General features: G+C 44.2%; 1 protein-coding gene across 1 annotated transcript; it reads left to right on the forward strand.

Moving 5' to 3' along the window:
• Positions 1-6,867: 6,867 nt before the first annotated feature.
• On the forward strand, positions 6,868-7,752 carry LOC142427895 (AMMECR1-like protein). Its single transcript, XM_075533019.1, has 2 exons — positions 6,868-7,247; positions 7,353-7,752. Exons 1-2 carry the CDS (start codon positions 6,868-6,870, stop codon positions 7,750-7,752), a joined length of 780 nt encoding a protein of 259 aa, XP_075389134.1.
• The last annotated feature ends 5,402 nt before the right edge of the window (positions 7,753-13,154 follow it).

The raw sequence follows: 13,154 nt of genomic DNA on the forward strand, positions 1-13,154 counted from the left end.
TCAGGGGATTTGTCCTAAGTGCAGAAGTAAGATTGATAAATATTCAAAACGTCAAAGCCATATGGCATATGAGATTCAGTTTCATAAAGCTATTTCTGGAAGTGTATTGCTTATCCCGCCTTCCCTTTCACAGTTTTTCTGCTATTGAAATCACATGGGTTAATGGTACAGTGAGTCATGTGTGATTGAGGTTCTGTGTCAACTTGGCTCGGCCATAATGTCAGCTTACATGACAATGCTTGACATAATGCCATCACTTTCATGAAGAGATTTGTTGTCAGCAGCCAGGATTGGGAGGTGTTATCCTGGTGGGTGTGGTTTTGCCCAGTATAAATGTAAGTGGATCCTCTCTGTAAGCTGTGCAGCTTTTGGCCAGGTCCAGAAACTCACCAGAAGTGTGGATCTCCAGACGTGAGGCAGAATCTTGCCATATTTCCTACATAGCTTGGATTCATCGTTTGCACAGCCCGTGAGGAATGAGCCTACCATCTAATCTGCCCATTTGGGATTCATCAAGCCCTCAACCTACTTGAATCAAGAGAAGGGTTCACAGTGACATCTGAGATTTGCCAGCCTCTACAACTGTGAATTGAACAGGTAAGTAGTGTGACTAGGACTTTTCCCTATATATTTCTGACAGGGTGGCACGATGGGAGTAAAAAATGGGGTTTGTACTATGGTAAAGGGCACCATCTCAGAAACTCACGAGGGAAGTTCTACCCTATCCTACAGGGTCTCTATGAGTCAGCCTTGACTCAATGTCTTTCAATGACTAAAGGTGCTGGAACCAAGATTGCAGAGGGCTGGGGTCACCCACTTGGTTCTCCCTCAGGTTTGAGCAGATGCTGCTTAACCTTCTCATGTCAGGATTCTATTTGGAGCAGATTTGTCAGAATGAGGGCAGGGACCCACTCAGCATCTTGGAGCTTGCCATCCAGAGTGATGTTGCAACATGAGGCTTCACCCATGGCCTCTCTGGCGTGGCTGTCCATAGAGTTTTCCCACCCTTGTTCACGGCAGCTGTTGTCTGGAGAGAGAGGGAGGCAGTGAAAGTCATGGTGGAGACCTGACCCTTCATCTCACCCCCCCGCTCGTTGTTCTAGTGACAATCTCAGAGGACATCTTTTAAAGCTTGTGAGAGATAGTTGTCTTCATATTCGCAGTGTCAAGAGTTTTTTGTTGTTGTTGTGTTTATTTATTTTTTAACAATTTATTGGGGCTCATACAATTCTTATCACAGTTCATACATATACATACATCAATTGTATAAAGCACATCTGTACAGTCTTTTCCCTAATCATTTTTTTCTCCGATTTTCTTTTTTTACATTTTATTAGGGACTCATACAACTCTTATCACCATCCATACATATACATACATCAATTGTATAAAGCACATCCATACATTCCAGTGTCAAGAGTTTTTAGGGTAATTTGATTTCCAGTTGTTTTTAACTTACGGTGGCCCGTGTTTGTTAAAGGAGAACTGTGGCTCAGTGTTTTCAAAGGTTTTTGTCAAAAGTAAGTCACCAGGCCTGTCTCTTAAAGTATTTTTGAGAAGAAACTATCCATCTTCTAAGTTAGCTTCTAAACATTCTAACTGTTTGTGTTATTAGGGGGTTCCAAGTTTAAAGAAGTGAACTGTGAATTTCACATTTATTCAAGAAAAAAATGACATACATCATGATGTTTTTATTTTGGAGAATTTAAAGAGTTATTTTCTTTTTTTCTTCTTCTTCTTTTTTTTTTTAATTTTAACAATTTATTGGGGCTCATACAATTCTTTTCACAGTTCATATATATACATACATCAATTGTATAAAGCACATCTGTACAGTCTTTGCCCTAATCATTTTTTTCTCTTTTCTTCTTTTACATTTTATTAGGGACTCATACAACTCTTACCACAATCCATACATATACATACATCAATTGTATAAAGCACATCCATACATTCCCTGCCCCAATCATTCTCAAGGCATTTGCTCTCCACTTAAGCCCCTTGCATCAGGTCCTCTTTTTTTTCCCCTCCTCCCTCCCCCTTCCCCCCTCCCTCATATGCCCTTGGTAATTGATACATCGTTGTTTTGTCATATCTTGCCCTATCCGGAGTCTCCCTTCCCCCCTTCTCTACCGTCCCTCTCCCAGGCTGGAGGTCACATGTGGATCCTTGTAATCAGTTCCCCCTTTCCAACCCACTCACCCTCCACTCTCCCAGCATCGTCCCTTACACCCTTGGTCCTGAAGGTATCATCCACCCTGGATTCCCTGTACCTCCAACCCTCATATGCACCAGTGTACAGCCTCTGTCCTATCCAGCCCTGCAAGGTAGAATTCGGATCATGGTAGTTGGGGGGAGGAAGCATCCAGGATCCGGGGGAAAGCTGTGTTCTTCATCGATACTACCTCACACCCTAATTAACCCATCTCCTCTCCTAAACCCCTCTATGAGGGGATCTCCATTGGTCGACACTTGGGCCTTGGGTCTCCACTCTGCACTTCCCCCTTCATTTAATATGATATATATATACATATATATACATACATATATACATATACACATATATACACATACATACACACACTTATATCTTTTTTTTTTTTTTTGCATGATGCCTTATACCTGGTCCCTTGGGCACCTCGTGATCGCACTGGCCGGTGTGCTTCTTCCATGTGGGCTTATTTGCTTCTGAGCTAGATGGCCGCTTGTTCACCTTCAAGCCTTTAAGACCCCAGACACTATCTCCTTTGATAGCCGGGCACCATCAGCTTTCTTCACCACATTTGCTTATGCAACCATTTGTCTTCAGCGATCCTATCATGGAGGTGTGCAGTCAATGATATGATTTTTTGTTCTTTGATGCCTGGTAACTGATCCCTTTGGGACCACTCGCTCACTCAGGCTGGTGTGTTCTTCCATGTGGACTTTGTTGCTTCTGAGCTAGATGGCCGCTTGTTTATCTTCAAGCCTTTAAGACCCCAGTCACTATCTCTTTTGATAGCCGGGCACCATCAGCTTTCTTCACCACATTTACTTGTTCACACACTTTGGCTCCAGCCGTTGTGTCGGGAGAGTGAGCATCATAGAGTTCCAATTTAATAAAAGAAGGTATTCATGCATTGAGGGAGTGTTTGAGTAGAGGCCCAAGGTCCTTCCGCCACCTTAATACTTGACCTATAAATATAGACACATAGATCTATTTCCCCATCCTCCTATATATATTTGCATGTACATGTCTTTGTCTAGACCTCCATGAATGCCCTTTGACTCCTAGCTCTTTCCTCCATCTCCCTTGACTTTCCTCCTGCCCTACTACCATGCTTCATCGCCACCTGGGCTAGAGTATACCTCTTCTCTAAGCAACCTTACCCTTGATCATTTCCCAGCAGGCCTGCCACTCCCACTTCTCTACCATTTGGGGTCCCATGTTTTTCCCTTGTCCCTGGGTATGTTAACACCACTTCCTTACCCCCCCCTACCCCCCCCCACCCCAAGTCACCCCAAAACTGTTGGTCCCGTTGTTTTTCCTCCAGATAGTTCATCCAGCCTGTCCTATTCAGACAGACCTGTGGAGTCACTAACATGCACGAAAACTAGACAGAGGAAAACAAAGCAACAGTATACAACCAGACAACAAAACAACAAAAACAAACCACTGACAAAGAACAGAATAAAACAGTTCACAAGAGAACAGCTTGTAGTTAGTTCAGGGATCGTTTGCTGGCCCTTAGGAGCGTTTTCCAGTCCAGTCTGTTGGGGCACCACGCCCTGGCCCCGAAGTCCACTTTCAGCATTCCCTGGGGACCTTGCCACTCCATTCCCTTGCTGTTCCGCTGCACTCCCCCAGTGATTTGCCTCGGTGTGGTGGGATCAGGTCAGGTGCAATTCCCACACTGTGTCTCGGGTGCTGTCCCCTGTATCGCCCTTAGTCACTGAGGGGCATCATGTCTCATAGTGGGGCCAGCCATGTTGTTCTCTCTGTGGACTGGCTGCTCTACTCAGGAACATCATCATCACGGCCTGGTGGGCCAGGCTGTGCTCCACTCTCTCCTCCTGCCCCTTCATCTGCTCCTGTGTGCTCTGATCAAATATGTCCATCTCCCAGAGCTGCAGAGTCAATGTCGTCCTTTGGAAAAAAATTTTTTCGGGGGAGGGGCAGGAATCCACTTAATTTATGGTGCTGGGGCCAGCCTCCCAGACCTCTCCACCGGTTCCCTCCTCCACACCGGGATATTGCGTTCACACCTTGCGACACTGGGTTGAAGTCTGGTCCCACTTTCCCTGTGGAGATATAAACAATACCCTCCCCTTGGGTGGATTAATGCCCTATGACCCCACTACCCTTTTCTTCCTTGTATTTATCCTTTTGTTTTCCTTTCCCCACCTCCTCCACCATTGTCTACCATGTACATCCCTGGTTTTGGTCTGGTCTCTTTCATACTACCCCTAAAGAGTTATTTTCTAATTAAATTCTTCATTTTAAGATATTTGGGTTTGCAATTAGATCTGTTTTGTTCCATTTTCTAGTAAAATTCTCTAAGGCTTTAGGAAAAAGGCATTGCATTTAGTTTGTTGCTGATGTTTCTAAGATGATTACTAGGTGTGGCATAAGAGTGGATCAATCAATGACAAGGTGGGTGAAGAAAACACAGGCCTAAGTAAAAGACTGATAGGATTTTCACTTTGGAATCTGGGTGGGTCTAATCCAATAAAAATTGTGTTGAGAGATTTACATTCCTATGGTGAGAATATTTTTTTCAGATACATAATTCATAAATTTTATTTATGGATCCTAAAATATGTGTCTTTGACTGGATGTTTTAGGCTGTTCTTGTTGTTAAGGGCTTTGAAATTGGTCCTGAATCATACTTACCTTCTGGTCTGACTTATAGTTAGCCTATGTCAAGGTGGAATAAATTCTGCCCAATTCACGATCATACTCACAATTGTTATATTGGAGCTGATTGCTGCAGTTACCATGTCAGTTCATCTCAATGAACGTTTTCCTATATTTTCTCTGAACCTTGTGTTTATCAAGCCTGCGATTTTCCAAGGACTGAAATGTTAATCTAGTAGAGGTCAGTGCCTGCTCCTTGGTATTTTTTTTCCTTCAAATCATACAATATTAAAACAACGTCCTTTCTATCAGAAGCCAGTATTTTCTTGCTTTGTTTTTTTTTTCTCTCTAAGAAAAGCTTTTAGTTTGAGTTCAATGAAATATGCTTTGTCTCTGAATGCAAGTCATAATTGGGTCTTAATTTGACTCTCTCTAACATTCACCTACTGAGGATAAATGCATCCAATGATGCAGATTGTTTGTGACATAGACATATTTGATTTTCTGTTTCAATTTTCTGCTTCTTATACATATGAAATCAGAAAATGCAATGATTAAGATGTTAGATGAAAAATAATAGTCATTAGTTCCAATTCACCAGCTGTTTCTTGTAGAAACAGGAGAAAGATATGCCTAGAGAGAGATGGCACAGTCAGATTCCATAAAGGTTACAGCCTTAAAGAGAATGCACTGGTGCAGTGCTCCTGAATTCTATGGGGGGTTTATTCTATTATAAGATTACCTTGCTTGTCTTAGTAAAATGAGGTGGGTATATTTTTCAATTATGTGGTGTAGGCTGAGTTTAAACTGCCAGGCTCTGTGTTAGAGACAAAGCTGTGGATCATTGACCTCCACCCCACTCAGGGCTCCTTATGCTATGCTTTCACTTTTATAACAAAAATTGGATATGTATATATAGATATATATTTATTTAATCCTAAAATGTTTCTAAAGATTGTATAACTTAGGAACTAGACTCAAATTATAAAATAACTTAGATCTCACAACTTCTGAATTGTTTTCTTTAACCCTTTTTTTGGTTACTTTTGCTGGTATCTCTAGGGGCGTGGGAATGGGAGGCAGGATGAGAAAGCTGGAGCTAGATAGGACTGCCTGTGATGGTGGTTCATACTGAGTTTCAAATCTGCTGGTCATTATTTCTAAATTCTATGAACTTAAGATGCAACCGCCCCAATGGTAACACAATGTTTGAGCGCTCTCACTACTTTCAGGTTTATGCCTAACACGGAGAGTTACACAAACGTCTTTCATAGCCAATGCTTTGTGTACTTCTACTGGTTTTTCCAAGGTTCAGCTTTTAGCTTTAATCAGGATGGCTATTGCATGTTTCCCTTGAAGTGCTTGATGAATTATCTCTGTTTTGTGCTGCTTAATTTTTTAAAGATGATTCACCCACTTTTAAGTTGACCATTGAAGTCATCCTGCGCAAATTTTGTTTTTCCTACTAAGTTCAGTGAAATCTTCACTTTTTCTGCCCCGTATTGGAGCCCTGTGGGAGCCCCATTGGGCTGCCAAGTGAACAGTTCCAGTGACCCGCCACTCCATGCTGAAAGACAAGGCTTTTAGCGCTTGTCTAGAGTTACAGCCTGGGGTGCCTGCTGCGATAGCGGAGGACTTGTGTCGTGGCTCCACTTGGTCTACAGTCGCTTGGGGAATACCTCTAGCAGTTCTTGCCGTCACCGCTTCCATTTTGCCCCCTTGTCCTTTCTCAGCTCACTCCATGCTCATCTCGCATACGGACCACCTGTGGGCCCGCTTCTCTTGGGAGCACCCACCCAGGCACAGGGCTCCAGCAAGCAGAATGAGAAGGTCGAGCGAGAGAGGTCCGTCCACCCTGGCTGCAACTGGGCCAGAAGAAAAGGTCCAGGAAGAAGGAATGGAATCGAATGGAAGAGAATTCACTCCAGAGACAAAACAGCTCCTCTTCTCTATTACAGCTATTCCCCTGACAATACAAACTTTGTGTTTTCAGGTTCTGCAGCATTCCAGACCTCAGGCACAGAATCAGGATGGGAAAAAGACGGTGTGTCTCTCCACTCAAGCCCAAGTTGGCAGCAGCAAGCGGAACACACAGTCACGGGAACCAGTCCACAACTGTGACCGCCTCTATTTCAGGACCTCCTAAAAACAAACAGCATGTGGACAGCAACCATGGACGGGAAAATGTATCGGACTTAACGCTGGGGCCTGAAAATTATCCAATTACACGAATGAATCCCACATCAGGAGCGCTGAGCCCTCTCCCCTGGCCCAACGGAACTGCCAACACCACCAAGAACCTGGTGGTGACTGCAGAGATGTGCTGCTACAGCTTTGATGTGCTCTACTGTCACCTCTATGGCTTCCCACAGCCACGACTTCCTAGATTCACCAATTACCCCTATCCACTGTTTGTGACATGGGAGACAGGGCGGGATAAGCGTCTCTGGGGCTGCATTGGAACCTTCTCAGCCGTGAATCTTCACCCAGGACTCAGGGAATACTCGTTAACCAGTGCACTTATGGACAGTCGATTTCCCCCAATGACGCGAGAGGAGCTACCTAAGCTTTTCTGCTCTGTCTCCCTCCTTACTAACTTTAAGGTTGCCAGTGATTACCTGGACTGGGAGGTAAGGGTCAATGGAATTCTAATTGAATTCATCAGTGAAAAGGGCATCAAATGTACAGCCACATATTTACCTGAGGTTGCTAAAGAACAAGACTGGGATCAGATCCAGACCATAGACTCATTGCTCAGGAAAGGTGGTTTTAAGGCTCCAATTACCAGTGAATTCCGAAAAACGATCAAACTCACCAGGTACCGAAGTGAGAAGGTGACAATCAGTTATGCAGAGTATGTTGCTTCTCATCAGCACTGTTTCCAGAACGGCACCCTTCATGCCCCACCCCTCTAAAATCATGACTCCTGACACAAGGCTGCATGACCAATCTCACCCCCTATGGCAGCCAATGGCTATGACATCATTGGAGCAGACCCCTCCTCTTCCTGGTCCAGTTGCTTCCATTACTGCACCATGTTATGATGCTAGCTTCCATTGCCAAGTCTGCTCCAGCTAAATAAAGGGATGATGGGGTTGCATTGAATGAAACAACTTGAGGGGCCCAAGCCTTGTCTCAGCCTTTCCTCTATGGGGTTCAGTTGGATTGGGGCTTCTCCAAGATTGGTGAGAATTACTATGTTGGTTCAGAGGACCTGTGACATGCAGGTACCACTGGTGATTTGCTGCATGTGTATTGGCTACACAAGGAAGCTGAAATTGAAGATCCATGAAGGCTTAAACCATACACATCCCTATCACCTCCCAAGATCAAGTAGGCAGTCTAGGCAATGGAGACTAATCAGAAACATTATAGGTTTTAAATAGCTTTTTTCATAAAAGAAAACTTTCATTTAATTGCATACCTAGAATTGATCACAGCTTCCATACTTCCTACACTGACATCCTGATAGGATTGAAAGTGGGCACCATGAATCCTCTGTGGTTCCTGGACAGGGCAGCCATGTCAGAAGCCTTTTGGGAGGCATAGGTCCACTGATCAGTGTTCAAGAAACTTCATCTTACTGTGAGTTGCATTTTGTAGCATTCTTTATTTAGAGTGTTGTGCAGCCTGCTGAAGAATGGAATGGAATGGAGATGCCGAAAGGAGGACCTGATGTCATTGCTGCACACGTGTGAAGGAGTTGTCTGTTCCTTACCAACCGGACACCTCAATTCCTCTTCTGGGAGCACTGCCTATAGCTGGATCTCGGTTCTCAGAAAGCAGAGATCAAAGAAGCAGCTGGATTGACCTTTGTAAGGACACCTTGTTCTAGGGAAGAATTCAGGGCCTCCAAGCGGTTTTTCTTTTCAGGCACGCATTCTGAAAGACCTTTATACAAGCTAGTTCTTAAAGGACTTTAAAACAAAGCTGTTAATAAACAAGGTGGCTCTTCAGCTTGTCTAAAGTATTGGACATCTCCAATGCACCAGAGAAAATTCCTAAACTCATTCAAGATATTTCAACCTTCTTGTGACATATTGCCTGTTGCCGTTGTTGCTAATTTCCACGTCTGTCAGCAAGTATCTCCTGTCTGGCTTATTCTTCACTAATTTGGTGGCAGAGTTCATAGAACGAAGGGACTTGGAAGATGCTTTGGATATATCTTAACAGAGGCACTGCTAAATTGATTGATGGGAAGATTTAGCCAGAAGAAAGATTCGCAAGGATATTATTACTGCTTTTCAGCAACACATTTAGAGAATTCATAAAATGGATTGGATATCAACCCAATGAACACAATGTTTGGTATATTAAAGTTTATATGGACAAGGCGTGGCTTTCTGAAATGGGCCAAAGGAGCTCCTTTGAGATTCCTCCTGCCAGGAATGTACAAATGGGTACAATTTGAGGAACATTCTGTTCCAGGCATTAGTGTCTTTGGTTTTTAGGTGACAATGAGAATGTAAGTGGATCTTCTTGACACTGTGCTCTGCTGTTCTGACAAGGATGCAGAAAGGTTAAGGGGAAGGTTGGGCTGATAAACGGGAAACCCGTGTCATGTCACCTGTCTTAACTGCTGGGCTTTCACATCCTGCCATATTCCCCTTGTAAGGTTGATCAAAACCCTTTTGAAGATGAAGGGATTGTATCAAGATTTCCTGCTGCTGAGAATAATAAATCAGTCTTACACCATGGTTTGATGTATGGATGGTCGGATCTGAATTAAACCATCCACCTTTGGTTTGTAAAACAGTATTGCTACATAGGGATAAATTCGTCAATGTTTTAATGTTCTGTGTTAGAGTTGTGTTTAGGTTCTAAAGCTTTTTTTAAAAGCAAAAAACCTAGTGCTCAACTTTCACCCCTGAGCACGCTCAGTGAGATTGGCCATGCGAGCATTTATAGTGCCATGCTCTTTAAGCCTATATTTTCTTGTATAAATGTTTACCTATTTGTCTTCACCAGTGTACAATTCATTTTTTATTTTGGTGAGGGTGTGGTAGGATACCTGCCATTTAAGAAAATGAAATGTTAAAATCAGTGCACAAGAAATAGGCTGGTTTGAGCCCAGCACCACACTGAAGTGGCCTCCTGCTGTTAGAGTAAAGAAGCCTTGCTCCCTCCACTTTTCCTCATGCTCCCATACAAAAAGACAGCGATGGAAAAGCTCTTTCCCCCTTTGCTTTGCCCAAGGGGACTTGGGAGCTGGCCAAGGAAAATACTCATAAGGAATGGTGCTTTCTGTGTCAGTCCGGAACAGGGCCTGGTCTGGAAGTGTACAGTGATGGACACCTCAGAAACACGTATGGCAGGTTGCTCTCAGGAAAAACAGAAGCCTGGATTATCCATGTGGCAGCTCTGCTAGGGAGATGACAGCTCTGAACTGCCTTCCACGTGCTTGACCAAATCAGTCATGAGAGTGTTCAGATACATATATGATTTGTAGATGGAAGGAAGTGAGTTTTCTGCTTAGTGTAACCTTTGTCCTTGAGCTGCATAAACTGAACAGTAGGTAATCAGATTTCACAGAACCAATCTAACTGCTGGCTTGGTTCATAGTTTATGTCATCCTTAGCTGTGAGTGCCTTTTGGTCTGAAAAATTGGGTTGTTTCATAATACCCACAGCTAGGACATACTGTATACATTGCCCTCACTTTATATTAAAAGGATTGTGTTTGATCACTAGGGTTTGTCGATACTGAATTGTTTCCACTGTGAGTTTCTACAAACATTGTCTCTGCATAATAAAGCCACTCATGTTAGAGAACATTTCAACAAGAAAGTTTTGTAGGTGAAGTACTGCATATTGTTATAATATCTATACAAAAGAAGCACTGGGCGTCAATTTAAGATTTGCACAATATCTGTTTTCCATATGTGAACACCCGCAAATACACTAAATTGTTATTTTCTGCTGGGTTTCTGGAACCTTGAAAGTTATGTGTTTGTTTTGTTTCGTTACACCTGTTTCCCCGAAGCAGACTGTATGGCATGCAATACAAAGACTTCAGAATAAGTCTCTGTGTTACACTCTGTTGCCTCTTGGCTATATAGCTTACGAGTGCAAATCGTTTAACTCCAACAAAATATTGTAGAGAACAAACCATAATGGGCTAAAATAAAATTTTAAAAAGAGTTACAGCCAGAGAAAAGCACAAGGACATCTCCACCATGTCCTATAGGGTCGAACTGATGTCATTGAGTCTGTTTGGCTAGTTCTCTTGGTTCATATTTTACATTAAGTGTTATTTTTGATATTACCATCTTCATGCTATTTTTCTTTACCAGATTATTTACTAGCATTTCTGGAAACATTCACTTATGTTGAAGGTTTCTGAATTATTGTCTTTAGATTTACTTTTTAAAAAATCCCTGGAGGCACTTCTTGTTAGTGGAATTGGAGATTTCACATGATTGCAACTGAAATTATGTATCAGCTAATACAGATACCCTTCCAACTGAGTAAACTTCCAGAGCAGCATACTGAGGCAGGGGCAGTCTGGGAAAACCTGCTCCATGTGGACAAGTCCTGTCTCTGGGAGAAAAAAATAGCTGTCCTCCGTAGTAGAATTCCCTTAGTGAATCAACATGCCTGGAGAAAGTACATTTGCTCTCATGGAGAAATCAATGCACTGGAAGAAATTTTCAGAGAGATAAAGAAACAAAAGCACAGAATTCCAAGATACACAGAACGGCCATGAGAACAGGGTTTTATGACTTTATTTTGCAGCCTGAAGTCCCAGATTTATTGAAGCCAGAACTCAAGTTTTAAAAATCATGAATTTCTGGCCTATTATGGAAGAATTTAAGGATTTCAACAAATATATTGTTTTTATGGAATACCAAGGTGCCTACTATGCAGGCCTGGCAAAGATAATCCCACCAAAGAGTGGACAGCCGACAGAAATAAAAATGTGGATGACACCCTCATAGCCAGTCCTGTGCAGCAAGTAGCTAAGGGATAGGCAGGTGTCTTTTTACAAGACCATAAAATAAAGAAATCCATGACAGTAAAGGAGCATCGCCACTTGGCTCACACTGACAGATATTGCACTCCCACACACCGGGATGTTGAGGATTTGGAGTGAACATTGGAAGGACCGCCTGTACCATTCTCCCATTTATGGGGCTAAGGTATGCGGCTCCTTGTTTGGTGAAAAGACTGAGCATCAGAACCTCACACACCTGGGGACGATCCAGGGTCTCCTGTAATAGGAGTGTGGAGTTGTTGTCAAAGGCGTCAACACCCCTCCCTGTACGTTGGCCCGTGGCAGACCACCTCCGCTTGGCACACGGAGGACAAGGACCTGTACAGCATCACCCACCTGCACTTCAGGGAGCACAACACTTGGTATGCGGTGCCCCCTGAGCAAGGAGCCCGCCTGGAAAAGCTCCCTGGCAGTTCTAGTGTCTGCGAGAGAACTTCCTGCGGCACAAGGTGGCCCTCATCTCACCCAGCATCCTCAGGGAAAATGCATTCCCTTTGGTCGATCACCCAGGAAGCAGGCGCGTTCATAGTCACATTCCCCTATGGCTCCCACGCTGGCTTCCATCGCGGTTTCAACTGTGCGGAATCCATCAGTTTCGCCTTCCTGCACTGGGTTAATTGAGGTAAAGCTGCTTCTCAGTGCAGCTGCGGGGAAGCCAGGGTCACTTTTCCCATGGACGCCTTCGCGTTCATTCTGCAACCTGAGCGCCATGAGCTGTGGAAACAAGGCAGGGACTGCACCTCTGTGGACCACGTGGAGCCCACAGCACTGACCAGCCCGGAGTGGACGGCCTGGAAGGAAGCCCAGGCTCTTGAGGGGCATCTGCAGTCCTTTAATCCACGCAGGGTCAGGCGTTGCTCTCTGACTCTAGTTGCAAGACAGTGGGCTTGGGGGCTGTGCTTGGGTGTGTCCTGGTTCCACATACCCCTCCTGGGCAGGCAGCTCTGCTGTGTACCCTGAGGGCCCTGCCTTCAATGTCAGCAGTCCTGTGTGATCCAGTGTCTCCCCACTTCCCACCTTAGTTCCATCTGCTCAGTGTCTCCAGCCTCCACAAAGGGGAGTCGCACTAGGCGTCCTCGTGACTAATGCCCATCAGCAGTCCAGGAAGTCCAGGGACATGAGGCACACAGCACGCACACTTGTGCACCTTCCCTCTGAGCCCCTGCCTGCTGATGGATCGTCAACAGATGACCTTGCTCTTCGGAGTTTTGAGATGCAGCATCCTGTCAAAGTTTCTGGGTGTTGCTGTGACCCCGATCTTCTGCCCTTGGAACCTCCGCTTGATCCTGATTCCCCGTGCACGCTGGCCCTTGCCTGCTGTCAC

This window comes from Tenrec ecaudatus, chromosome 15 (assembly GCF_050624435.1).
Source record: "Tenrec ecaudatus isolate mTenEca1 chromosome 15, mTenEca1.hap1, whole genome shotgun sequence".
Taxonomy (NCBI): Eukaryota; Metazoa; Chordata; class Mammalia; order Afrosoricida; family Tenrecidae; genus Tenrec; species Tenrec ecaudatus.